Source organism: Eptatretus burgeri, chromosome 3, assembly GCF_056783735.1.
Source record: "Eptatretus burgeri isolate ZD-2024b chromosome 3, Ebu_testis_v1, whole genome shotgun sequence".
NCBI classification, from domain to species: Eukaryota; Metazoa; Chordata; class Myxini; order Myxiniformes; family Myxinidae; genus Eptatretus; species Eptatretus burgeri.
In genome coordinates this window covers 16,688,333-16,711,567 of record NC_140963.1, presented here as the reverse complement: position 1 = coordinate 16,711,567, position 23,235 = coordinate 16,688,333, and the positions used below count along the sequence as shown (strand labels likewise).

General features: G+C 45.6%; 1 protein-coding gene across 3 annotated transcripts in view; it reads left to right on the top strand.

Moving 5' to 3' along the window:
• The window catches only part of LOC147029452 (pleckstrin homology domain-containing family A member 3-like), a 38,541-nt gene extending 18,542 nt beyond the window's left edge, over positions 1-19,999 (top strand). For all 3 annotated transcript variants that reach the window (XM_085872504.1, XM_085872505.1, XM_085872506.1), the window contains 7 exons: positions 2,091-2,207; positions 2,351-2,506; positions 9,950-10,086; positions 10,250-10,426; positions 10,940-10,980; positions 14,751-14,908; positions 18,897-19,999. In XM_085872504.1, the coding sequence (XP_085728630.1) occupies positions 2,091-2,207; positions 2,351-2,506; positions 9,950-10,086; positions 10,250-10,426; positions 10,940-10,980; positions 14,751-14,908; positions 18,897-19,027 (917 nt within the window). In that variant the 3' untranslated portion in view covers positions 19,028-19,999. The remainder of the gene's footprint in view (positions 1-2,090; positions 2,208-2,350; positions 2,507-9,949; positions 10,087-10,249; positions 10,427-10,939; positions 10,981-14,750; positions 14,909-18,896) is intronic.
• Positions 20,000-23,235: the final 3,236 nt, after the last annotated feature.

The following is a 23,235-nucleotide window of genomic DNA, read 5'->3' as shown; positions in this document are numbered from 1 at the left end:
TAGAAATACATTCTGCCTCTCTACTGCCCCCGCAGATTGAGGATGATGAGGGCAGTTGAGATGTTGCTTGATTTGCAAAACCCGACACATCTCCTTCACCACTTCGGCTGTAAAATGAGTTCCCTGACCGCGACAGATCCTACAGGGTATCCCAAACCTACAGACAAAATTATTCATCAACAGTTTAACCACAGGAATGGCATCTGCTCTTCTCCGGGGGTGGGGGGGGGGGAATTCCGTGTCAAATCAACAAATGCCTCCAGGTCGATCATCTCAGATTTTCATGATTTTTTTATGTAGGTTGGACAAATATTGAAAACAGAAAAAATGTCAAATATTAGTTCTGTATTCCAAGTAGTTTTTGAGATATGACCCCTAGAGCGTGTCAAGGTTGGTTGAAGAAAAACGACCCCCTAATTATCCTTCAATTTCCGCAACCCATTTCTTGGCATCTGTTTGAGATAAAGCAATGAATTTTTTTTTTCCTAATGCAACTTTTATGGTATTTTGAAGAAAAAATAAAGCCGGATACATTGCAGAAAAAACGAGGCCTGCAGCCACCCTCAAAACTGGTAAAAATCAAAATAGCACGACTGAAACGGGCATCTTTGACCCATGTTAAAGTACCTTTCATTTATTGTCACCCATGTAATTTTTTGTGTGAAAAATATACTAAAATGTCTACCAAAATATGAATTACCAGGTGTCTACTTACTGCATTTTTTTTTTTTATCTTAGGCCCTTTCAAAATGGGAAAAATATGAAATTTCATGATTTTCAGGTCAAAAAAAATCACGTGGCCTACCTTCAAAATATACGTGCTTGGTATCAAATGAAAGCTCCTTTCATCTACTATAACTGTACCAAATCTCATTAGTTTTATAGCAATCCTTCATGTCCTACCGACCCCATCAATAAAGATAAACGACACCAGTGCGCTCAACCTATTCATAGCACACACTACAAAACACCTTACAAAAAACACAGCGCACCGCAATGCAACGTCAGTGTGGCCAGGCCATTGGTCAAAATAATGGCCAGGCCATTAGCAGGACTTCAGCTTTAGGCCGTTCAGAACACTGGAAATGAATTCTCAGATCACTTGTTACGACAACGACACTCGGTAGAACAGTTTATGTTCGCATCCCTCTGCTAGGTCGGATCTGCATCTGGACCTCAACCAAAATCTAAGCAGCTTGTTCTTGTCACTAACCAGCTCATCCACCTCGTGTTGTAATAACCCGTCCACAACTTTTTTAAATATCGTGCTCTACTGTCAGACCCCGCTATTTCCGGATTCCCTATTCACGGACCATGTGTGTTCGCGGTTTATAAAACGTGACCTGCTTCGACATTCGCGTCCCTGTGCGTCGCATACTCGCGGGTTTTTTCACTTTTTCCCGGGCGTTGTCACAGTTTTTCACTGGCGTGTTCATGGGGGTTTTTTTTTCATTTTCATCTGCGTATTCACAATTTTTGTTTGTTTGTTTTGGGGGGGGGTTGCAGTTTTGCGGGCGTATTCGCAGTTATCCACCAGCATATTCACGGTTTTTCAATGGATTTTTGATTTTCGTTCAGGAATCACGAAGCGCTGGGAACCTATCCCTCCTTTTTCCACTTAAACAATGCCCCGACATTCGCGACATTTTCCAGGATCATATCCCCCGCTAATAGCGTGGTCCAACAGTGGGATAGTTTTTGTCCCAATCACTCAATTGAGAAGAATCGCTTTTGAAATTCCAGTATCCAGACAAACATCTGGACTCGGATCTTCACTGAAATCTGATCAATTCATCTTTGTCACACACCCAACTTGTCCACCAAGTTTCATTTGAGTCCTTCCATAACTTTTCAAGATATCCTGCTCACAGACAGACATATGGACGGGGGTGAAAACATAACCTCTGTCCACCTTTGGTGATGTCGGTAATGAAGTGAAAGATATTATATTTTAAGATTGAAGACCGATGCCTGCATATGCCATTCATGAGTTGTGTATTGGTGACCTCTCTTGTTCTTCCTCTTCCATATTCTTCATCCTCCTCCTCCTCCTCCTCCTCCTCCATCCTGAGTTTAATCGTGTTCGGCAGGTTGGCAGTCTCGCTGGTTTGTTCTGGATGGTGGGATCTTATCATACTACGAATACCAGGAAGATGTGGGAAAAGGTTGCAAGGGCAGCATCAAGATGTCTGTGTGTGAGATTCAAGGTTGGTGAAGGTTTTTGCAAGAATGTTCAGAGCTGCGAGGTTTGCATTAACAGCATTTTTGTTTTTTCCTCCTGCGTGACGTGTTGCAAGATGTTCCTTTTGTTGACTGCCCACGATACGTGTACGGTTTGCTGTGTATGCAGTGAATCCGGCAGATTGCACTCGGATGGACCTGATAATCCCTGGAGAGCAGTGTTTTTATGTGCGTGCCACCAGTCCGTTGCAAAGACAGCGCTGGCTCGTGGCATTAGGCAGTGCGAAGGCCTGCTTGCATGACAGCCGCACCAAGAAAGAAAAAGGTACGATCCAAATGTGGTGCCCAAAGGTATTGCAAGGTAATATTTTGGCCAAACAACAGCCCCTGTTGAGCCAATTTCCTTCCGTCTCTGGTATTGTCGGTGGACTATCATGTCTATCACTCAGAGTTGCTTTATGCAATGAAATCTGGAATTCCAGGTTCTGAAGCTTGTCAGTTTGTACGCTTCTTCTTCTTCTTGCAACACAAGGCTGCCATTAGCACCATTGGGCTGGGGGAGTAGTTGTGCCACTGATGCAATGCCCCCTGTAAGTTAAAGCAGGAATTTGGAATTTGGGCCTGGGTGCCAGTGATAGCTTGCTTCATCATGGGGCTACACTTTCAGCTCTCACGTGTTCTGTGGGCCACAACCCACAAAACGTACTTCCTGCGTATACATTTTGAAAATGGTTTGTATCTATTATTATCTGACAGTAATGCGATCCATATCAATATTCTGTGACACCTCTCATTTCTACCTTGTCATATGTTTACCAAGCACATTTTAAAGGTACAAATTATGAAGTCTGAGTATCTCAACTGTTAGAAGGAATCTGGTTTGACACTTCTTCTAACGTATGCAGAACGAGGCTGCGGAATGGCATCATTAGCCGAGGGCACGGCTGTTGCCGCTGATGTAGGTGTGTAAGGAATTTGTAATTTGTTCATGGTGCTGGAGATAGCTCGCCTAGTTTTCGTGAAGGACACCATGCGATCTTTGGCGTTCACCAACGAATACCGGCAAACGTGACGTCCAGTTAACGTCCATCAGAGGAACAGCACCCACAATGATAAATCGACCTGCCTGTAAAACACAAGCATGATGGGTTTATGGCTGGGTCAGGATTCAAATTATTTTTCCTGGGAAAGCCACATTTCCAAGCTGGCCTCCAAAGCCAGTCGCCGACTGGGCATCTTACGTCGTGCAAATCCTTCCTTGGCACACCTGAGCTTCCAACCACATAAAAAGCTTTCGTCCGCTGTGCTGTATCACGTGATTGGGTTTTCGTATATCATGACTCGCCTGCTAGCGGTGGCAGGAATGTACATCCGGACGCGCAATAAAGCGGAGTTGATGCTAACGCTCTTGCTTCTCGTGTTCCACTGCACCTCGTACACTCTAGTTGGCAACGAGGATGGTTGAAAACGGACATGTGCCCGTTTTCGTCGGAGACGACTTCGCATTGTTTTCGGAGCGATTGGGATGCTATTTCCACGCGAATGATGTGGTCGACGAGAGCAAACAGAAGTCGATCTTGCTCGCCTCGCTATCGGCGGAGCATTATCGACTACTGAGTGATTTAGTGGCGCCGGACAAGCCCCGTGATGACGGGCTGTCGTTTCGGGACGTTGTGGAGAAGATGAAAGCACACATGGCGCCGGAGAAGTCATTACAGCTCGCTCGATACCAGTTCGATCGCCTCTTGAAAGGTGCAGAGGAGCGCGTCGCTGATTTTGTGGCGCGGATTAAGCATTCTTCCGTGGCCTGCAAGTTCACGGCGGGGGAGCGTCCAGCGCGGCTCAGAGATCGTTTTATTGCTGGTTTACAAGATGCGAAGATGGTTTCGGCGGTTCTACGGCTGAAGGGTGAAGCCATTACATTCGACTCGGCGGTCAGCACTGCTACAGCGGTCGAGCAGACTCGCGGGGATGTTCGGGCCATCACCGGCCACGCGGGGTCGCGAGCACCCCGGGACGCGCGCACGACCTTCGGTGCGGGTCGGACGTCGCCGCACGTGCGGCGAGGTGACCCCGCGGACGTGTTTGGGATGCAGAGGTCGACACCTGCGCCGTGCGTGCCCGTATAAAGGCACCGTGTGTTTAAATTGTCACAAGGTGGGTCATCTGAAGCGTGTGGGGCGCCGACCACCGTTAAGGTCATGGATGGCAATGTGCGAGACGACCCGGGGCGGAACCGGCGGCCGTTGATGGGCCTGTTTTCAATTGGCCCGGCGGCAGCGTGCCCGATGACGGTGGAAATCGAGGTGAACAAAACGCCGATCACGTTCCAGGTCGATACGGGAGCGGCTGTGTCAATCATCGGCGAACAGACCGCGCGTAGACTCAACGGCCTGAAGCTTATCAGGTCAAACCTCACGCTGTTTACGTACACCCGCGAGAAGATAACGCCAGTCGGGATGGCAGACGTGTCTGTGCGGTACCAAGGCCAGGTCGCCACGCTTCCGTTGTACGTCGTGCGGGGGAGGGGACCGTCTCTCCTCGGCCGAGACTGGCTGTCCCACATCAGGCTAGACTGGGCCGCAGTTCACCTTGTGCAACCCGTGCCGAGCCGGTGGGAGGATCAGTTGGAGAAGATTCTTCAAAGACATCAAGGTTTGTTTTGCGACGACCTTGGGAAACTCAAGGGCATGGAGGCAAAGCTCTTCCTGAAGGAGGGGGTGGTTCCTTGTTTTTGTAAACCACGACCGGTGCCGTATGCCCTGCGGGACAAGGTCAAGGGTGAACTGGATAGGCTGGAGGCCTGTGGAGTGATCGAATGGGTGTCGTACTCAGATTGGGCCACCCCGGTTGTCACGGTGCTGAAACGGAATGGAGACGTCCGATTGTGCGGGGACTTCAAATCCACGGTTAACCCGGGGCTCAGCGTGGAGCAATATCCACTGCCGTCAATCGATGAAATATATGCGCGATTGGCGGGGAGTCAATACTTCACGAAGCTAGACCTGCGTGATGCATATTTTCACCTGCCGATGGATCCCGGGAGTAGCGAGCTTTTGACAATCAACACGTGTCAAGGACTCTATCGATATACCCGAGTCTGTTTTGGGATTGCTTCGGCCCCAGCTTTGTGGCAGAAAGCCATGGATCAGGTTTGCATTAGCCTGCCCGCTCAGACCTACCTGGACGATGTGCTCATTGCGGGGAAAACAGCGGACGAGCATCTTGCGAACATTGTCCAAGTGCTGACAAAGCTAGAAGCGTGCGACCTGCGCTTGAACAGGGACAAGTGCGCGTTCTTCAAGCAGCGCTTTGAATACCTCGGGCACATCATCACGCCGGAGGGGCTGTTGAAAGATCCTCGGAAGGTGGAGGCGATTCAACACATGCCACCGCCTTGCGACAAGACGCAGCTGCGCTAGTTCATTGGTATGGCCCAGTATTACCAAAGGTTCGTGCGCGGGCTCAGCTCACAACTTGCGCCGTTAACACGGTTGCTCAGGAAGGACGAGCGCTGGGCTTGGGGGCCTGCACACCATGCGTCGTTCGACCGCGTCAAGCGGCTGCTCACAGAGGATATGGTCCTCGTGCACTACGAGCCTGTGCGTCCGCTCCTATTGGCATGCGACAGCTCTGCATATGGCATCGGGGCAGTGCTCTCCCACAGGATGGACGATGGTTCCGAGCGGCCTGTTTGTTTTGCATCCCGGACCCTGTCCGCAGCAGGTGGGAATATGCCCAGATCGAGCGCGAGGCTCTCACCCTCGTCTGGGGTGTGCGGAGGTTTCATCAATACCTGCTGGGGCGGCATTCACTTTGCAGACGGATCACAAACCGCTTCAATTCATCCTGAAACCCAAACGCGGAGTACCGGTGGTAGCGGCCGCGCGAATACAGCGGTGGTGTCTGTTTCTTGCTGCTTACAATTATGATATTCAGTTCCGAAGCACCGAGAAGCATGCTAACTGCGACGGGCTCTCACGCTTGCCATGTGCGGAGGGTCCAGCTGCGTCTGAGTCGGCCGACCGGGTCGATGTGTTCGCGCTGGGCCAGGTCCAAAGCGGGCCAAACAGGTCCGGTGGAATCGGCTCGTGATCCGGTGCTCGCCCGTGTCGTCCAGGCGATTTCTACGGGGAATTGGAGCGATCTACCTTCGACACCGGCATCTCAACCTTTCATGTCACGCGCATCGGAGCTGTCGTTGGTCCAACGGTGCGTTATGTGGGGAATGAGGACCGTGATTCCACCGAAGTTCAGGCAGCGGTGTTTGGAAGAGCTGCATGTCAGTCACCTTGGCGTCGTGAAGACCAAGAGTCTTGCTCGTAGCCTGTTGTGGTGGCCGGGGTTGGACAAAGACATTGAGCAGTTGGTTAAGCGTTGCGCCATGTGCCAGACAGATGCTGATAACCCGCCTCGAGCCTCGGGGCTATGGCCGACCCCAGACAGAGCCTGGAAGAGGGTCCATGTAGATTTTGCGGGGCCGGTTAATGGCAAAATGTTTTTGATTGTGATCGATGCATTCACTAAATGGCCGGAGGTTGTAGTAATGCAGCATAAATCAGCAAACATTACAGTAGAGAAACTGCGGACGATCTTTGCTAATAAAGGATTACCGGAGATCCTGGTCTCTAACGGTCCGCAGTTCATCGCAGGTGTATTTGATGAGTTTATGCGTCAAAATGGTATTCGACAACTAAGGTCCGCACCGTATCATCCTGAGACGAATGGGCAGGCTGAGTCGTTTGTTAAGATGTTGAAACGGGCTTTGCGCAGGGGGGGTGTTGCACCTGTGCAGACGGTGGTCGATGTCTTTTTGCTCCATTACAGGAATGTGATTCATCCTGTCACGGGTGATTCTCCTGCCATTCGTCTCTATGGACGGGCATTGCGGTCCAGACTGGATTTGCTGCAACCTGGAGGGTCGGGGAGTGGGACGGTGTCGCGTCCGACGCTGCTGCGCGGTATCGATGTGGGACAGCGGGTAATGGTGCACGATTATTTCCATGGTTCCAAATGGGTGCCGGCTGTGGTACTGGGGCCGGCGAATTGCATGGTGCGGACTGATGGTGGGGAGGTGTGGAAGCGGCACGTGGACCAAATGCATGATCGCTGTTCAGCGTCACCCCCCCCCACACACACACACCCCCCCCCCCGGGCCGAATGGGGCCACACCCTGCTCTGCCTGCAATATGTCCCCACCATATTTCCACAGGGCACTCGATGCCCACCAACAACCGCTTTCTGGTGAAACTGCCAAAATCAAGAATCACTGCTCACCTTCATTCTTTCATTCCTCTCTTTTTGTCCCACCTCTGGAACAAACTCTCACACTCTCTTCAATCCCACTCCTCCCTCAAGGTCTTCAAAACAGCTGTTCACCACCATCTCTTATCTTCCCCCATCCAAAACCACGATCTTTTCTACCTCCGTTTCAAATTCTCTGCTTTCCTTCTTGAAAGTCCTTGTAGTGTCCATCTTGTTTACCCCATGTACCCCGCCCCATCTCTCTCCCTTCCACAGATCTCATGTGTCTATTCCTCCACTGTTTCGTGCTTCCCTTTCCCGCCCCTCTTGTCTCGTTGCTTCCTTTGTTATATGTTCTGTGTGGTCGCTCTTATACGAGCCTCAGCATTGTGTACAAAATCAAAATCAAATAAATATACCCAGACTAAACGGCTGAGAGGCAAGTATGCGTACCTCTAGGGCGAGGCCATCCCGCCGTTTAACACCCACATCAGTGGAGATCTGGCAATTCCCTTTGTTCTAAGCAGTTTTTCTTTCAACAGATATAATTTGGACCAAGGCAATGTGTCGATTAGACTGCGGGTTGAGAACCATTGCTCTAGGCTATCCTGCCAGCCTGGCAGTGATGTGAATAACCGCTGAACACTCATTGCACTTTTTAGGTCATCTCTGACGAGATGACCAAATAAAACCAGTCTCGATGTATGTATGTATGTATGTATGTATGTATGTACGTACGTACGTACGTACGTCCCCATTTTTTTCCTTCCAATTTTCTTGATATTTGGTATGAGGGATGCACGACGGTATGACCTTTGACCCGATTGAAGGTCAAGGTCAACGTCAAGGTCACTCCAAAGTTGCGAAATCGTCCATTTTCAAAATCTATCTCCTCCGCCATTTATGATCCGATCTTCGAAATTCCTTCGGATTCCGATAATATGGAACAATATCTAAATTTCGTCAGGCCGGTTTTTAAAATTCGTCCTGGTTATCGAGTCGCGTGTCTTCAAAGTTGGAAAAATCATCGATGTGATGCGGTCAAAAACAAATTTGCCCGATCTTGATGAAACTTGGTAGGTAGGTAGGGGTCGATGAGTGATGCACGACGGTATGACTGTAGACACGATTGAAGGTCAAGGTCACTCCAAAGTTGAGAAATCGTCCATTTTCAAAATCTATCTCCTCCACCGTTTATTATCCAATCTTCAAAATTAGTTCGGATTCTGATAATATGGAACAATATCTAAATTTGGTCGGGGCCGGTTTTTTAAAAATTCGTCCTGGTTATCGAGTCACGTGTCTTCAAAGTTGGAAAAATCATCGATGTGATACGGTCAAAAAAATTCTCCCGATCTTGATGAAACTTGGTATGTAGGTAGGGGTCAATGAGTGATGCACGACGGTATGACTTTAGACCTGATTGAAGGTCAATGTCAAGGTCACCGATGCTGTAAACTTATGAAATTATCAAAATATCATCCACCATTTATGACTCAGAAATGCGGTTTGATTTCTGAGATCCGGTTTCTATCCTTTTGAAGACTCATCGATCATAAATGTTCCAAATCAACAATTTTCAAAATCTATCTCCGGATAACTCAGAAATGTAGTTTGATTTCTGAGGTTTTCTATCCTTTTTACTCCCGGGCTTTCGTCTGTACGTTGAACCAAAAGACAAGATGACATCAAAGCCATTCTAAGCCGATCAGAGATCCACGTCTACAGAGCTTCAGAGATGACCTTCACCCCCAACCGGGGGTAATTTTTTGTTTACACATTAATGGAACTCCAATAAATTTGTGGCCATCATTTTTTAATTCATCCCCATTTTTAAAAATTTTAATCGACGTTTATCAATTTTTACCCGATAAAAATGAAATCCTTCCCAGCGTAGTGAATGCAATTTGAATCGATACCCCACGCACGTAAGCGAAGTCGACCAATCGATTCATGTCCGTCTGTCTTTTCAGTTTAAGATCAACGAACGACTTATTTAAATGGAATGTTATATTTTGAACATAAATCGGAAGACAAGTCTGCCTTTTAACATTGTTCGCCCCGATCGTGCATACGTACAGAAGGATTGAGATCATCGAGTGTGCCTGGCTGGCAGTCGAACAAAATTGAAAATCATTCCAAACAGGAAACTTCCTGTTTTTAAGGACGTCACAAAGGACACAAACAACAGGCACGAAAAACGAATGTAACGTGTTAGATCGGGTGGTGTAATAGACATTGGGTAAAACCCGTAATTAATTTATTTCTACACCTTTAAACCTCTTTTAATCCTCATTTAAATCGATTTACATACTTGGACGTGTTAAATAAGGTGTTGTATAATGGTGATGTCGAAGACTGCTTTAGTCGTGCTAAACGTTCTATGTGTGTTTTGTTTTTTTTAACAATCTTTAAAGTAATTATTTCATTAAAATTGTCGTTTATACTTGAACAACGAGTGGCGTATCGTGTTGTACGAACTGACTCGTACGTTATCCGATTTTGTTCTCGTCACAACTGCCAGAAATCAGTGAAACGAGTGACACTCTCAAGAGCAAGATGTCAGAGCTGCGGCTCTACAGCAACTTGATAGGGAAGCAGATTGGCGTGATGCACACAGTTTTGCAGCATGCCGAGTCTGAGTCTGAGCCGCACATGCAGGTATGTGGCACCCCCGCAATGCACCGCTGTTTCTGGATGTCAGTGCATTTTTTTTATTTTTATTTATTTTTTTTTTTTTTGCGGCTTTTATGTTACTTCTTGCATCCTCAAATTGTTGAATCTTCCACTGAGCATGATCTTCCTTGCCGTGTACACTTTGCAGAGATTCCATGAAGCATCCTCGGTGCTCGACTCCACATGTGGGAATTTTTTGAAGAGCTTGGAGGAATGCATGGCCTTGGCTAATTCCACATTCAAGCCAGAACTTTTCCAGCTTTCCCCACCATCTTCCCCAGTTTCCCCAGTGTCGCCAATTTCAGCCCCATGTGTGAACAATAAGGTTGGTTATGTGTATGTGTAATTGCCTCTGCCGCTGAAGGTGGGAGGAGGTTATGTTTTCACCCCTGTCTGTCTGTCTGTTTGTGTACAGGATATCTCAAACAGTCATAGACAGATTCAGACGAAATTTGGTGGACAGGTTGGATGTGTGATAACAACGAACTGATTATATTTTGGTGCAGATCCGTATCCGGACCCGTCTACTTGAACTTTTTAAAGTGATTGTTCACCATTTACAGATAGGGCTAAACCGATATATAGCATGACATTTCAAAAAGTTATTGGGCGCGACGCCATTGCACGGTGAAGGTATGCGCTCCACCAAGTGCCCTTCTAGTTATTCATGGATTTTCTCTTTCAACGAAACATTTTCATTCACATCTTACTCTGAAATGTTCTGACTTGTGGTTGCTTTGAAGTCCCTCTTGACCCATGTCATGTTTTTGTGGTAGTAATTTGAAGTCGAATGACAGGGGTCAGTAATTCCAGAGTTGATGTTTCTTGTCTTTCTTAGGTCCGACGACTCCATCAGCCAAATTCATCATCTTGTGAACTGTGAGTTACGTGTTTCTTTGTTGTTTTTTTTGTGTACATCGTCGAGGCTCATGGAAGAGCAAGTACACCAAACAGATCAAGACGTAATGGAAAAAAAAAAAAACAGGACGCACTACACGCGTGCATGGAGAAGGAAACTCCAAGGAGGAAAAACTGGAAATTTAAGAGGGGTTTGGGTGGGATTAACGAGGGTAGAAAGGATCGTGGTTTTGGATTTGGGACGATGTGAGATGGCGGTGAACAGCTGGCTTGAAGACCTGGAGGGAAGAATGAGTTTCAAGAGAATGTGGAAGTTGGTTCCACAGGCAGCAGAAAAGAGGAACGATTGAGTGAAGGTGAGCAGTGACCCTGCATTCAGGTAGTTTGACCAGAAGGGAGTTAATGGTGGAACGTGTGTGACCTGCAGAAACCTGGGGGGGACAAAACACGGAAAGAGTAGAGGGTGCAAGACCAGAAAGGAGTTGGAAGAAGACAGAGATACCACCGACCTGTCTCTGATGGAGAAGCGTTAAGCCCATAGACTCAGCCTCAATGCGGGAGATTCCGATAATCTTGAAAGCCTTGGTTTCCACGGCGTCAAGCTGAGCAAGATGTGAGGCTGCGGAGCCAGCCCTGGGGGGAGAGCGGTACTCCATCAAGCTGTGGATGTGGATAGGAGTTCAGGGTGTGCCAAGGAAGGACCTTGTACGATGGAGGATGCCCAGTCGACGGCTGGATTTTGAGGCCAATGTTGAAATGTGGTTTGTTCATGAAAGATCACGGCTGATAGTGAGATGCAGGGGTTTGAATGACTGAACCTCCTCCATAGGATTGTTCAGAAAGTAGATCGGGTGAGTTGGCCAGACAGTCCTTTTGGAGACAGATAGTGAGAGTGTGAGATTTGTCAGGATTGAAAGACGTATTCCAAGTGTTTTGACCATCTCGCAATTTTTCAATGTCTGACGAGAGGGAAGATGCTGCAACCTGCCTGTCTGAAGGATGAAGTATGTCATGGCAGAGGATGGAGTCATCAGAAAATAGAAAAAGAGGATTTTCCAGTCAGAGGGATCGTTTATGATGATCAGGAATATGACCGGGGCCAGAACACTGCCTTGGGGTACTCTACCCTTAAATACGATGTTGACAACAAGAAATGCAAAAAATTACTCTGCTTCCGTATTCTGGCATTATAGAGACTTTAAAAAAAAAAAAAAAAATTCTCAAGCTGGAAATATTGTTTACATATTACACACGGACCACAACATTCATAGTTCCAAGATTCGCGGGTTCTGCATATTCGCGGTTGATAATTTGCGACATGCTCCTACATTCGTGGGGAATTGCCCGACGTATTCGTGGTTTTCGCGGCGATTTTTATTTTATTTTATTTTATTATTTATTTATTTTTCCACGAGCCGCGAGCAGAACACAGTTCTTATTGTCTCTGTTCCCCACTGATTTGTGCTTGCCTCTGCCAGCCCTCCTGTCTCCCGCTCCCTTTGTTATATGTTCTGTATGTTCGCTCTTACACGAGCCTCAACATGGAATAGAAAAAAGCTCAAAAACGCAGTCCTCAAAAATGCAGACCCCACACATTCATGTAGTCGATATTCGCGGACCCCGTTTATTCACTGTTGATAAAATGTGACATGCTTCGACATTTGCAGACCTCTGCTTTGTGTTTTCACGGTTTTACAGTTTGTTTGTTTTTCACGGGCGTATTCTCGTTGTTCTTTCATGGTTTTTTTTTCATGTTTTGGCGGGTTTTTTTGCTGGCGTATTCATTTTTTTTCACGGGATTTTTGATTTTTTTTCCCTGAGGATCCCTGTGGTTCGTGATTCATATCTCCCTTTTTCCCATTAAATAATTTGCGGCATTTTCCAGGAACTTATCCCCGGGGCCCGACAGTCCATGCAATAGGCTCCAAAGTGGGGTCCCACTGTTGTTTTTGCCAGCAGATGTAATAGAGAATCTCTCGCTCTCACTGTCTCTTCTCTTCCATTTATAAGAGGTGAGGTCCAACAGCATCAAGCTTCTGCCCTGCAATGACCACAGTACTCCTCTACTCCCCCCTATCTTCAGTCAACTCTCTCCCCTCCCCCCCCCAAAACTTCTTTCTACCCCCAACTTATTGATATCCCTCCTCACACAATCTTCCCATCTCAACCATGATCTACCCTTTTTCCTCCTCCCTTCCTCAACCTATCCGCTCTCTTTGCCAATCACTCTTCCTCCAAGCCTGGTCTTGGCTTAATGGTTAGGGTGGCCTGCTTGGGATCTTAGGGTCCTGAGTTCGAGCCCCGTTTGCCACTGAATTAACACCAGGTGGGGTTGACGCAGCCTGTCATCCTTCCGAGGTCGGCAAAATGAGTACCGGTGTACTAGTATAGGGACACAGCATCAACGGCATAGTCACGCCCCAACAAAAATGATAGCTACCCGGCAGCCAAGCTGCCATACGCAACAATACGAAGAAGACTCTTCCTCCATCCGTTTCAAGTGTCCAGCCCATCTCAGCCGGCTTTTCACCAATGTCCCCATCAAGCCCATCTGCACAGCGATCTTCTCCCTCAGTTCGTCCTTTTATCCACCCTCTTCGCTCCTGAAATCCTCCTGACCCAGTTGGTCTCACAGACCTGCAACCTCTGTTGTTGTGTCTCTGTCAGTGTCAAAAGATGTCGTGATGGCAATCCGTAAAAGGATTGTGGTGTTATATTGTGGTGTCATTCCTTCCTACCTTGTTTGGATATTTTTTTTTTCATTTTTTTGATGTTTTTTTTTTCTGACTTGTTAACTTAAAACACATTCCCTTAAAAAAAAGTTTAAACTGCGAGTCACACTGATATTTGGTGTGATGGGGAAAAAGCATGAATGAAAACTTCCGTATCGTTGATGTCATATTGAGGAATCGTTTCAACTCAACCCGTCAACATCATGTGTGAGTGAGCAATGAAATTAGCAGAACTGTATCCTCTTCTGCACATCTACAGGTAGATGGCAAAAAAATGGCAACACCTGGGTAAACGAGGAACACCAAGCAACGGCTGTGTGGCCCATGTGTTAATTCAGCAAATAACATCCCAGCATGCTTAGGGTCACGTATAAAAATTCTGCACAGGCCTAGTTGCCTATAATTATGGCTAGCATGGCTGCAAGAGGAGAGACTGCCCACCCCCCAATGCCCCATCCACTGAGCACCTGTTGTTGCCCAGTGTTTTGAAGAACATGACACTGATTTTATCAATATGTCATGGCCTTCTCAGTCACCAGATCTGAACCCAACCAAGCATTTATGGGATATTCTGGAACGATGCTCGAGACGGCGTTTTCCACCTCCATCAAATTTGATTGACTTTCTCCTGGAAGAATCGTGCCACATCCATCCTGCAGAATTCCAGACGCTGGCGGACTCTATGCCACGGTGCATACGGGCCGCAGTTGCACATGGTGGACGCAATGCCATATTAAGTGACTTTACATTGGTGTTTCCATTTTTTGTCCACTACCTGCACCTCTGACTTGCCATCCCCGGCGACTGTTCCCCCAAGATATTCGAACCTATTTCCCGGTCTGATCTTCCTTCCACTCTGCTCCTTAACACCGCGTAGCATTATTTTACGATATCCATTTTTCGCAGCACTTGTCTTACTAATTTTATATCTTCAATTGCATAGTATTTTGAAGATTACATATTCCATGCCAGAGTCCAGAGTTTCAAAGTCCTGAGTAAGTGAAAGCATCTTGCTGAAATAGTTGCATACCTCTCCTAAAGATTTCCATGCTTTGCCAGGGCCAGGACGAATGAGCAGCAAGTGGATGCTCGGAAAAGACAATCTCAAGGACCACAGACGGTGGTCAGAGACCTAATGGGCATGGCCATTGTACATAGCCAGGACAGCTGTCTTTGGGATGAAGACGGAGCACATGATCCGATGTGGCAAAATGGTGGTAAGGCACATTGACTTTAATCTGCCAACATTACGTTACTTGAGTTTAGCTATGACGAAAATGGCTTTTGCTTCATTTTATATTTCTTAGAGGCTAAACAATCTGCTTTATTGTGCAAATTACTGGTCACTATTGAAAAACCCATCCTTCCAGACTGGTTAATCCCCCCCCCTCTCCTCCCCCTCCCCCCCCCCAGTATTAGCCCATCCGTAAGGATGGGTTCTCCGGCTCTTCATTCGTGGCAACTAAACCAGACTTGGTATTGTAACATTTGGAGTGTCCTATCTGAGTCTGGCAGGTCGATGGTTCGAACCCTGGCCGAGTCATACCAAAGACTTAAAAAAAAATTGTACTTGCTGCCTGCTTGTTTGATATTCAGCATATCAACAGAATAGAGTACGGCCAAATAACCATCGGTTCCATCCATCCATCCATCCATTGGGACCATACTCTGCACAGAGCGTTGGTGTTGCCTAAGCAGTCTCCTTGGCTATTGGGCACAATCCTGGACGGGTCGCCACTCCGACACAGGATACCAGCAAGCTGGCACTCATTTTGCCGACCTCGGAAGGATGACAGGAAGAGTCAACCCCACCTTGTATTAATTCAACAGCTGAGCGGGATTTGAACTCAGGACCCATTTGAACAGGATCTGAAACCCACCACCCTAACCATTAAGTGAACACCAGGCATAACCATCGGTTGGCAACCATTATGCAGGCTATGATGGGCTAAACGGCCTTACGCATTGAAGTCTCCTTGTCAGGGAACTCGTTTTTATAATATCTAATTATAGACGGGTTAATTCCCCCAGGATTGGCGTATTTTCGGATGACTTGTGATACCTCCTCCCACCGGGAGTAGCGATATGCCATAATACTTGCATCGAGAGAATTGGGGTCCATCCCCCACTGAATCCTTGGGACTATGAATTTTTTATTTTTTTTTAATCACCCGACAGGTTCCCGTACACACCCCGAGTACAACAAGCAGTTTTGATATCATTCCCTACAGCAGTTCAGGAGCGCATTGAAGTCGTACAAAAAAAAACAGAAACGGACAAACATACTTCTCGTTTTATAGCAGGACGAGTCAAGGTACTCAGCACTACACAGGAGAAACCTACGTAGGTGTTCCGGCACATGGTATGCATTGGAAAGCTATGGAGTTATTGCCCTTATGGTGGTCACCTCTTGCTGGCAGGGGTTCTGGGACGTGTTGTGCATTGGAAAGCTATGGAGTTATTGCCCTTATGGTGGTCACCTTTTGCCTGCGGGCTGGCAGCAGCACTGCCTGCCCCCATATCCAAATATACACTTTATCGCAGCCTTTGTTGGTCTCAAAACGGCCTTCAAGGCCAACATGTGGAAGCTGAAAACCTTGCCTAGATTCTGAAATACCTACTCCCAAAATTTTGGGCCTATAGGTGCATGAAACGGTTAGTTTGGTTGTGACAAAGTAACGTACAAGCACACACAAACAAGCACTTTAAATTATTTCCAAGATAATCATTTCCTTCCATTGTTTGGTCTCTCCCCCCCCCACCCCCCCTCACACACACACAAATAATATTTCAGTAAACTGACAAGGAAGCAGTAATATAATGGGGTAAGTGTTTATCACCATTTGCCAGATTCAGAAGAACAAGACAGTTGTGCAGGCGAGGAAGTACAGTGAAGGTAGTCTGACTTCTGAGTGTTTCTCCTTATTATAGACCGTTCCTTACAACTACATGCCTGGTGTTGGCTTCATGGTTAGGGTGGTGGGCTTGGGATCCGAGGATCCTGAGTTCAAATCCCCCTCGGCTGTTGAATTAATTCCAGGTGGGGTTGACTCTGCCTGTCATCCTTCCGTGGTAGGCAAAATGAGTGCCAGCTTGCTGGTATCCTGTGTCGGAGTGGTGACCCGCCAAGGATACTGCTTCAGCAGCACCAACTCTCTGCACAGATTATGGTCCCAATGGATGGATTCAACGATTATAATTACCCTCTCCAGAGGAGAGGGCATTGCACTTGTGTCCGTTTGTTTGTTAGTTGTGGAATTGAAGATTCGCAAGTAATGTATATTGATTGGTGTGGTCTGTATGTCAATTGTCTACAAGTCGCAATTCCACTCCGATCTTCACGAAACCCAATCACCTGGTAGAGCTAAGCAACAGCTCGAAGCCTGTTGTTGAGGTCAAAAGGTGAATGTCACATAAAGTCATCAATTTGCATCCGATTGACTTGAAATTCGAACCAAATTTGCATATTGGGTTATGGAATTGGTTTACCAATAAAAAAGATAGAAGCATATTGTTTTTTGGGTCGAAAGGACAAGGTCACAGCGACTGATTTCACAAGTACTGGTCTATGGCTGCTTTGTTTGCTTGTCTGTCTGTGGCTGTCTTTGGGCTGTCAAACGCCACCTGATGGTAGCCAGAATTGCATGTTATCTTTTTCTTTTTTCAACTGAGTATCTCTCCAAAGTAAGCACAGTTAGAATGTGAGTAAGTCTATGAAGTATGAAGCATGTGATTATATCTATAGAGTATGTACGATTGAAACCTGAGTATGTCTATGAAATCATATGATTGGAACGTGAATCTCTTCATTAAAACCAAAAAAGGTCTGTTTGTTTATTTTTTCCGCTGCACGAGTATATTTCAAGTATTTATACACGAGTATTTCTGCACACACGAGTATTTCAAATACTGCACGAGTATTTCCACACAAAACAAATCCCAACAATGGTCTACATCCTCTGATTGCTCTTTCTACGTAGTTGTACTTGCGATTTTATAAGTTAAATAAATAAAAGTGATTTACGTGTGAAACAAATGGCATCAAGTGACTCGGGCAATAATTAGAAACAAGACATGTTTTGCTTCCACCAAAATTCGAAAAATTTACAGTCGCATTTGCGGCTCCATGGTCCCTTTATTTATTTCCATTATTTTCCATCTAAGGATTCAGACTGAAAAAAACAATAATCGCGAGTGGTGAGAATCGGTTGTTCTCAACTTTTTAATTCAAGTTTTATTTTCTCTGGGGCATGTTTCAAGCCCGTACCTTCAAAGGAACCACTCCAACAACAGCATGTTTTTTGTTGTTGTTGTTTTTTAGCTCGCTTGTTCGAAGAACAGAGAGCTATTGCGATACCCCCGGCGTGAGCGTGAAAATGTTAAAGTTTTTGGTGCAAGTTATTTTTTTCCTTTGTAATGTTTTTATCTACCACACTATTTTTTATACGCCCTGTATATGTATATGTATATGTATATATATATATATATATATGTATATGTATATGTATATATATCGGGGCGTATTATGTGATACCGGTCGTCCGTCCGTCCATTCCTGTCCGCACTCTAACTCCCAAAGTTTTCAACTTTCACATTTCAAATTTGGTACATAGGTACAGACTGTGGAGACGGTGTGTCGCGACATACGTTCATCATCTAAAGTGGTTGCCATAGCAACCAGGATGCTGTTTTCCATGTAGTAACACAATTCTGTATATACCTTCTTGTTCGGGCGTATATTGTGCTCACTTGCGCTCTTGTTACTGATTACAATATACAAATACATACTGTATATTGCTTAAAAATTATTTGGATCAGGCTTCACTGCAATGCTTTATAAAAAAAATATTAATTTTTAGACGAGTCTTTTAAAAACGATAAATGTATAAACAGGCGAGCATTGGGTGGCTTTGACACCAACTCTGGTTTTGTGAAGTTTTAGTCTGAATTTCCTACATCTTGTAAAGCATGGCATGAAGTGAACCCTTCGTTTGCAGACTGAATCAGAACTTCAAAATGTATCACTCACAGAATGTCCCAAGCCTTTGATCTTGCACTGTGAGCTGTTTCCCAGCTGTCACAGGGCGAGAAACAAAGCTCCAGGGCATATTTCTAGTGCACCTTCCATTACACTGTTGTGCATACACATAAGTTGTCATTTCACATTTTTGAAGCCAAGGTGACGCTCTTCAATTTATTTTTCAGCTCAAGAACCTGATTTGTTTCCTCACAAGGAGCAGATGCGTCTTTCTTCAAAAGTCGGTCATACCATGAAAGAGATCCCCAACCGGACCCGAACACCTAACTTGGCAACCACAGCTATTTATGAAGGCTAACTACATGGGATGTATATATATATATATATATATATTTTTTTTTTTTTTTTTTACGCATTATGACTACCAGCTTGGAACCAGAACAAAAGACCAAGGAGAGAGAATTTTTGTGCCTTTGTCCTTCATTTTTTTTACTTTTATTTTTTTGTGGGGTGGGGGGTTTAATGGGAGAAATTGTGCATTTAAGTGCACTTTACGATAAGGTGTGCTACGTCACTCCTGGAGATTTAGCAATCAGTGTGCATTTCCATGCAAACTTGCTTGCTGCCTGGTGAAAGATCTCTTTGTTTGAGCAATTGATTACTTAAGTTTACTGAAATATGTGTGTGAAACTGTGAAGATTGTCTCGTTTCAAATGAAGAGGAAAAGGTTTGATTTCCATTGTGGTTGCTCACTCCGGTTTATTTAAAAACTCTCTCATGGTTTATTTAAAAATTTTAATAAATTGTTTCGTCACCACTGGTGCAAATAACTTAACATACAAAATGGATTTTCGTTCTATGTATGTAAGAAAGGCCAACTTCATCATACGTGCCATCTCTGGAGTTGACGATAAATGCAGTTGGTGACGAGAAAAATTCAAAGTGCCCATTGTTCACAATAGAGAGGTGTCGTCATGGTGATGAGTTTCACGATTGTGTAGTAATGCATGCACGTAACTTTTCTTCGTACGAAGAAATTATTCAAGGAAGCACATAACTTTAACTCTGTGAAGGTTTAATTTACCCGGGAATGAGGTGAAGAGTTTCATGACAATAGCTGCACTATGTTGCAGTTTGTAGATTTCATGTTTTTGTGCTTTAACTTTATACATCACAATGTTTCGTGCTTTTGATGAGGGAAGGTGTTCTATGAAATGAATCTGGGTGGGTCTCAAAGGGAAACTTTTTGGGATTTGGGAATGCACTTTTATGCTGTGATGGTCTGTAAATATTCTTCAGATTAAAGTGTTTTTTGTTTCTTCTAAAGAAAGATCATACATCCCTTTTGTGATGATTAATCATCCGTACTTATTCTGTTTTTGCCAACAGGGGTTGCAGTGTTTAGAGAGGAGGCTCTCGTCTACAATTGTTTACTCAAAATGTATCCCATAGTAAACTGCCGGTTGTGTTTTGCACCCTGTATGGCAGCAGTGACCAACATCTATTTCTCCTATTGGCCACTACAGTTTGCAACTGGACAAATCATACTCTAAATAGTTTGAGAAGTGTCTGTTTGTGTGTTTGTTTTTACCCCCCGCCGCGTGGCGGAAGGGGGATATTGTTGTCACCCAGGTCGTCCGGCTGTCCGTCTGTCCGGGTGTCAACATTTATAGCTGTGAGTGTGATAACTCATAAACTGTTTGCCATATCGATTTGAAATTTGGGTCACACATGTACCACCTGAAAAGGAAGAACCCTATTGATTTTGGGTGTGTCCGGATCCAAGATGGCCGACCATCTTGAAAAAAATGTTTTTTGTTATAAATGGAAAACCGCTTATCTGATTTCAATTATTTTTGGTTACTACATTCCTCACCCTTGGGGAACTTTTTCGAGATGATGACCAAATGATGTCTTGTTTCCAGTTCACCTCCCTCATTATCTGGAATAAGTATGACCTTTTTCCTTCAATGGTGGGGGATTCCCCATCTCTGATGGTATATTTATTTGTTGGACTTCAATGCACTCCATGCCTGGTGTTGGCTTCATGGTTAGGGTGGTGGGCTTGGGATCCCATGATCCTGAGTTCAAACTCCACTCTGCTGTAGAATTAATATCAGGTGGGGTGAACTCTGCCTGTCATGCTTCCGAGGTCGGCAAAATGAGTGCCAGCATGCTGGTATACTGTCGGAGTGGCAACCCGTCCAGGATTGTGTCCAATTGCCAAGGAGATTGCTTAGGCAGCACCAACGCACTGCACAGAGTATGGTCCCAATGGAATGGAATGGAATGCACTCCTGAACGTCATGAAGATCGAATTGCCAAAACAAATCCACATCACTGGAAGGGGTGGTAACCGCCGTTACTAGTCAATAATATACGCAAAAAAAGGACACAGAAGTTGGGGAATTAACTCGTCTGTGAGATGGTTTCTTTGTTTGTGGAGAGAATCACTTGTAATTTGAGTGTCTGCATTTGTTTGTTTCATAGCTATGCGCTCATTCACAAATGGATAGAATGAGTTGAAAATTTGTGTGGGTACTTTGTGTCTGCCCAGGGAGGTTTGAGGCAGTAAAAATTAAAATCATTGCGCATGGGTCAAAGGTAATGGAGAACCCCAATTCTAAATATGTAAATGTGCATCGTATAGCGCCCACCTGGTGGGCGTGAGAATTGGAAGAAATACTAAAATTCACCAATTCTTGGGGAAGTGAGCCTTCCATTAGGATGGGTCTTTGCTAGTAATGAACACGTCCTTAATGGAAGCATCCTTGCCATTGTGGAGGAGATCTGTTGGTCATTCCATTTATATTTGACAAGCATTTGCAATGACATATTCTGATTCTCCTGATAATTTGTAGAGATATAACAGTTGCTGAGAAACTAAACCGTGCAAATTATCAGGTCCGTAACTCGTATGCTTCATGAGATATGACCCGTTAAGTTTCAGCCTAAGTTCACCTTTTTCTGACCTTGACATCTTCAAAGGACAATAACTCCACTGGTATTGGGACTGGAAAAATGGTTCAGCAATTATCACAAAAAAATTATTTTGTAAGCTTTTTTTTTTGAGAATTCTAACCACCACTCCCCCCCCCCCCCATTGCAATGTGTGTATCCATCTGTCCATCCGCATCTATATGTTTTCGCTTTTAAAGTGGTTTTCTCTGCAATCACTTGTCCGATTAATGCGAAACTTCATAATTAGGAGGTAGTCTCGATGGAGAATATTTTATTGATAATTCTGATGTCACAGGTCACATGGTATGGTAGCCAGATTGGATTCAAGGAAAACCTTTTTTTTCTTTTGACTATCCATTTCTCTGAAACCGCTTGACGAAAAAAATTGAAACTTGGCGTATGTCCACTCCCCATGACGTATATAGGGTGATAACCATGAAGGACTAAGAAATGTCATCGGTGAAGTATTCCAGCCATTAGTTGAATCGAAATCCTTATCTGAAAAATCGGAAACTTTGCATATCTGATCAATGAAGCATTGTGAATGAAGAATTAAATTCATGATATCATTGGTCACGTGATCTGGTGGTCATATTGGATTTAAAATAAAAACGTTAAAAAAGACCTTCTCCAAAACCGCTTAACAGATGATGCGAAACTTCATACATATTGTTGCGGAAATGGCCCTTAGTGTGTTATTAAATATAGGATTAGCCCAGATCCCCCATTAAATGGATGTTTGCCAGGTTGTTCGGTAAATGGACATTACATGTGTGTCGGGAGGTGTAAGAGGCTGTTTATTGTTCGTACACTGGTGGTGGACCGAGAGCTTCTTCTTCTTCTTCGTTCCCCTCTCCGAAGGAGTCTCAGCCCAGTGCTCTGGGAGGGGGAGGAGTTTGTCGGCTTCGAAAAGGGGCGCGCCCCAAAATAAAAGGAAGTGAGACTGCAGGAGCGCCGGGAAGGCGGTGGAAAAACTGAGAGGCGAGCGAGCGCCGGGAAGGCGGTGGTGAAACTGAGCACCGAGGTGGCGCGATTGGTTTTTCGTGAAGAGCGAGCCGAAAGAAAGGCAAGGAAGGGACTGCAAGAGGTCTGTTTGCCATCGGCTGGAGGAGAAACTTGCGGTGCGTGTGGTCAGCGATCTGTAAGAGAGGAATGGCCTGAACCTGAGGGTCGAGTCTGTCATCTGCCGAGGGAGTAACTGAGCCTGAGTGTCGAGTGAGGATTTCTGCTGTATAGAAACGACTAGTGGGAGGCTGCAATCTGCGTCGAGAGGAACTGGCTGCTGTGTGAGTCGGCGATCGACTTTATGAGGAGGTGATCGACAGGTTCAACCTGCATCGAACCACGGAGCTTCTGTCCTTACTCGCCTCACGGCTCGACACGTTTGTCGATCTGCCTGCGGAGCCCAACACCCCGATTTGGCCTTGTCTGGTGAACAGGCCAGGCCTGGATTTGTATGCTGGACCTTGTGAAGGGCCAGCTGGAGCACACGTGGACCTCCCGCTCTCGTACCGTCGACCTTACGGGGGCTGAACGTGCTGAGGCTGCGTACATGGGCGGTGCGACAAAAGGAGGATGACGCCGCCATTTTGCCACGAGGCGTGT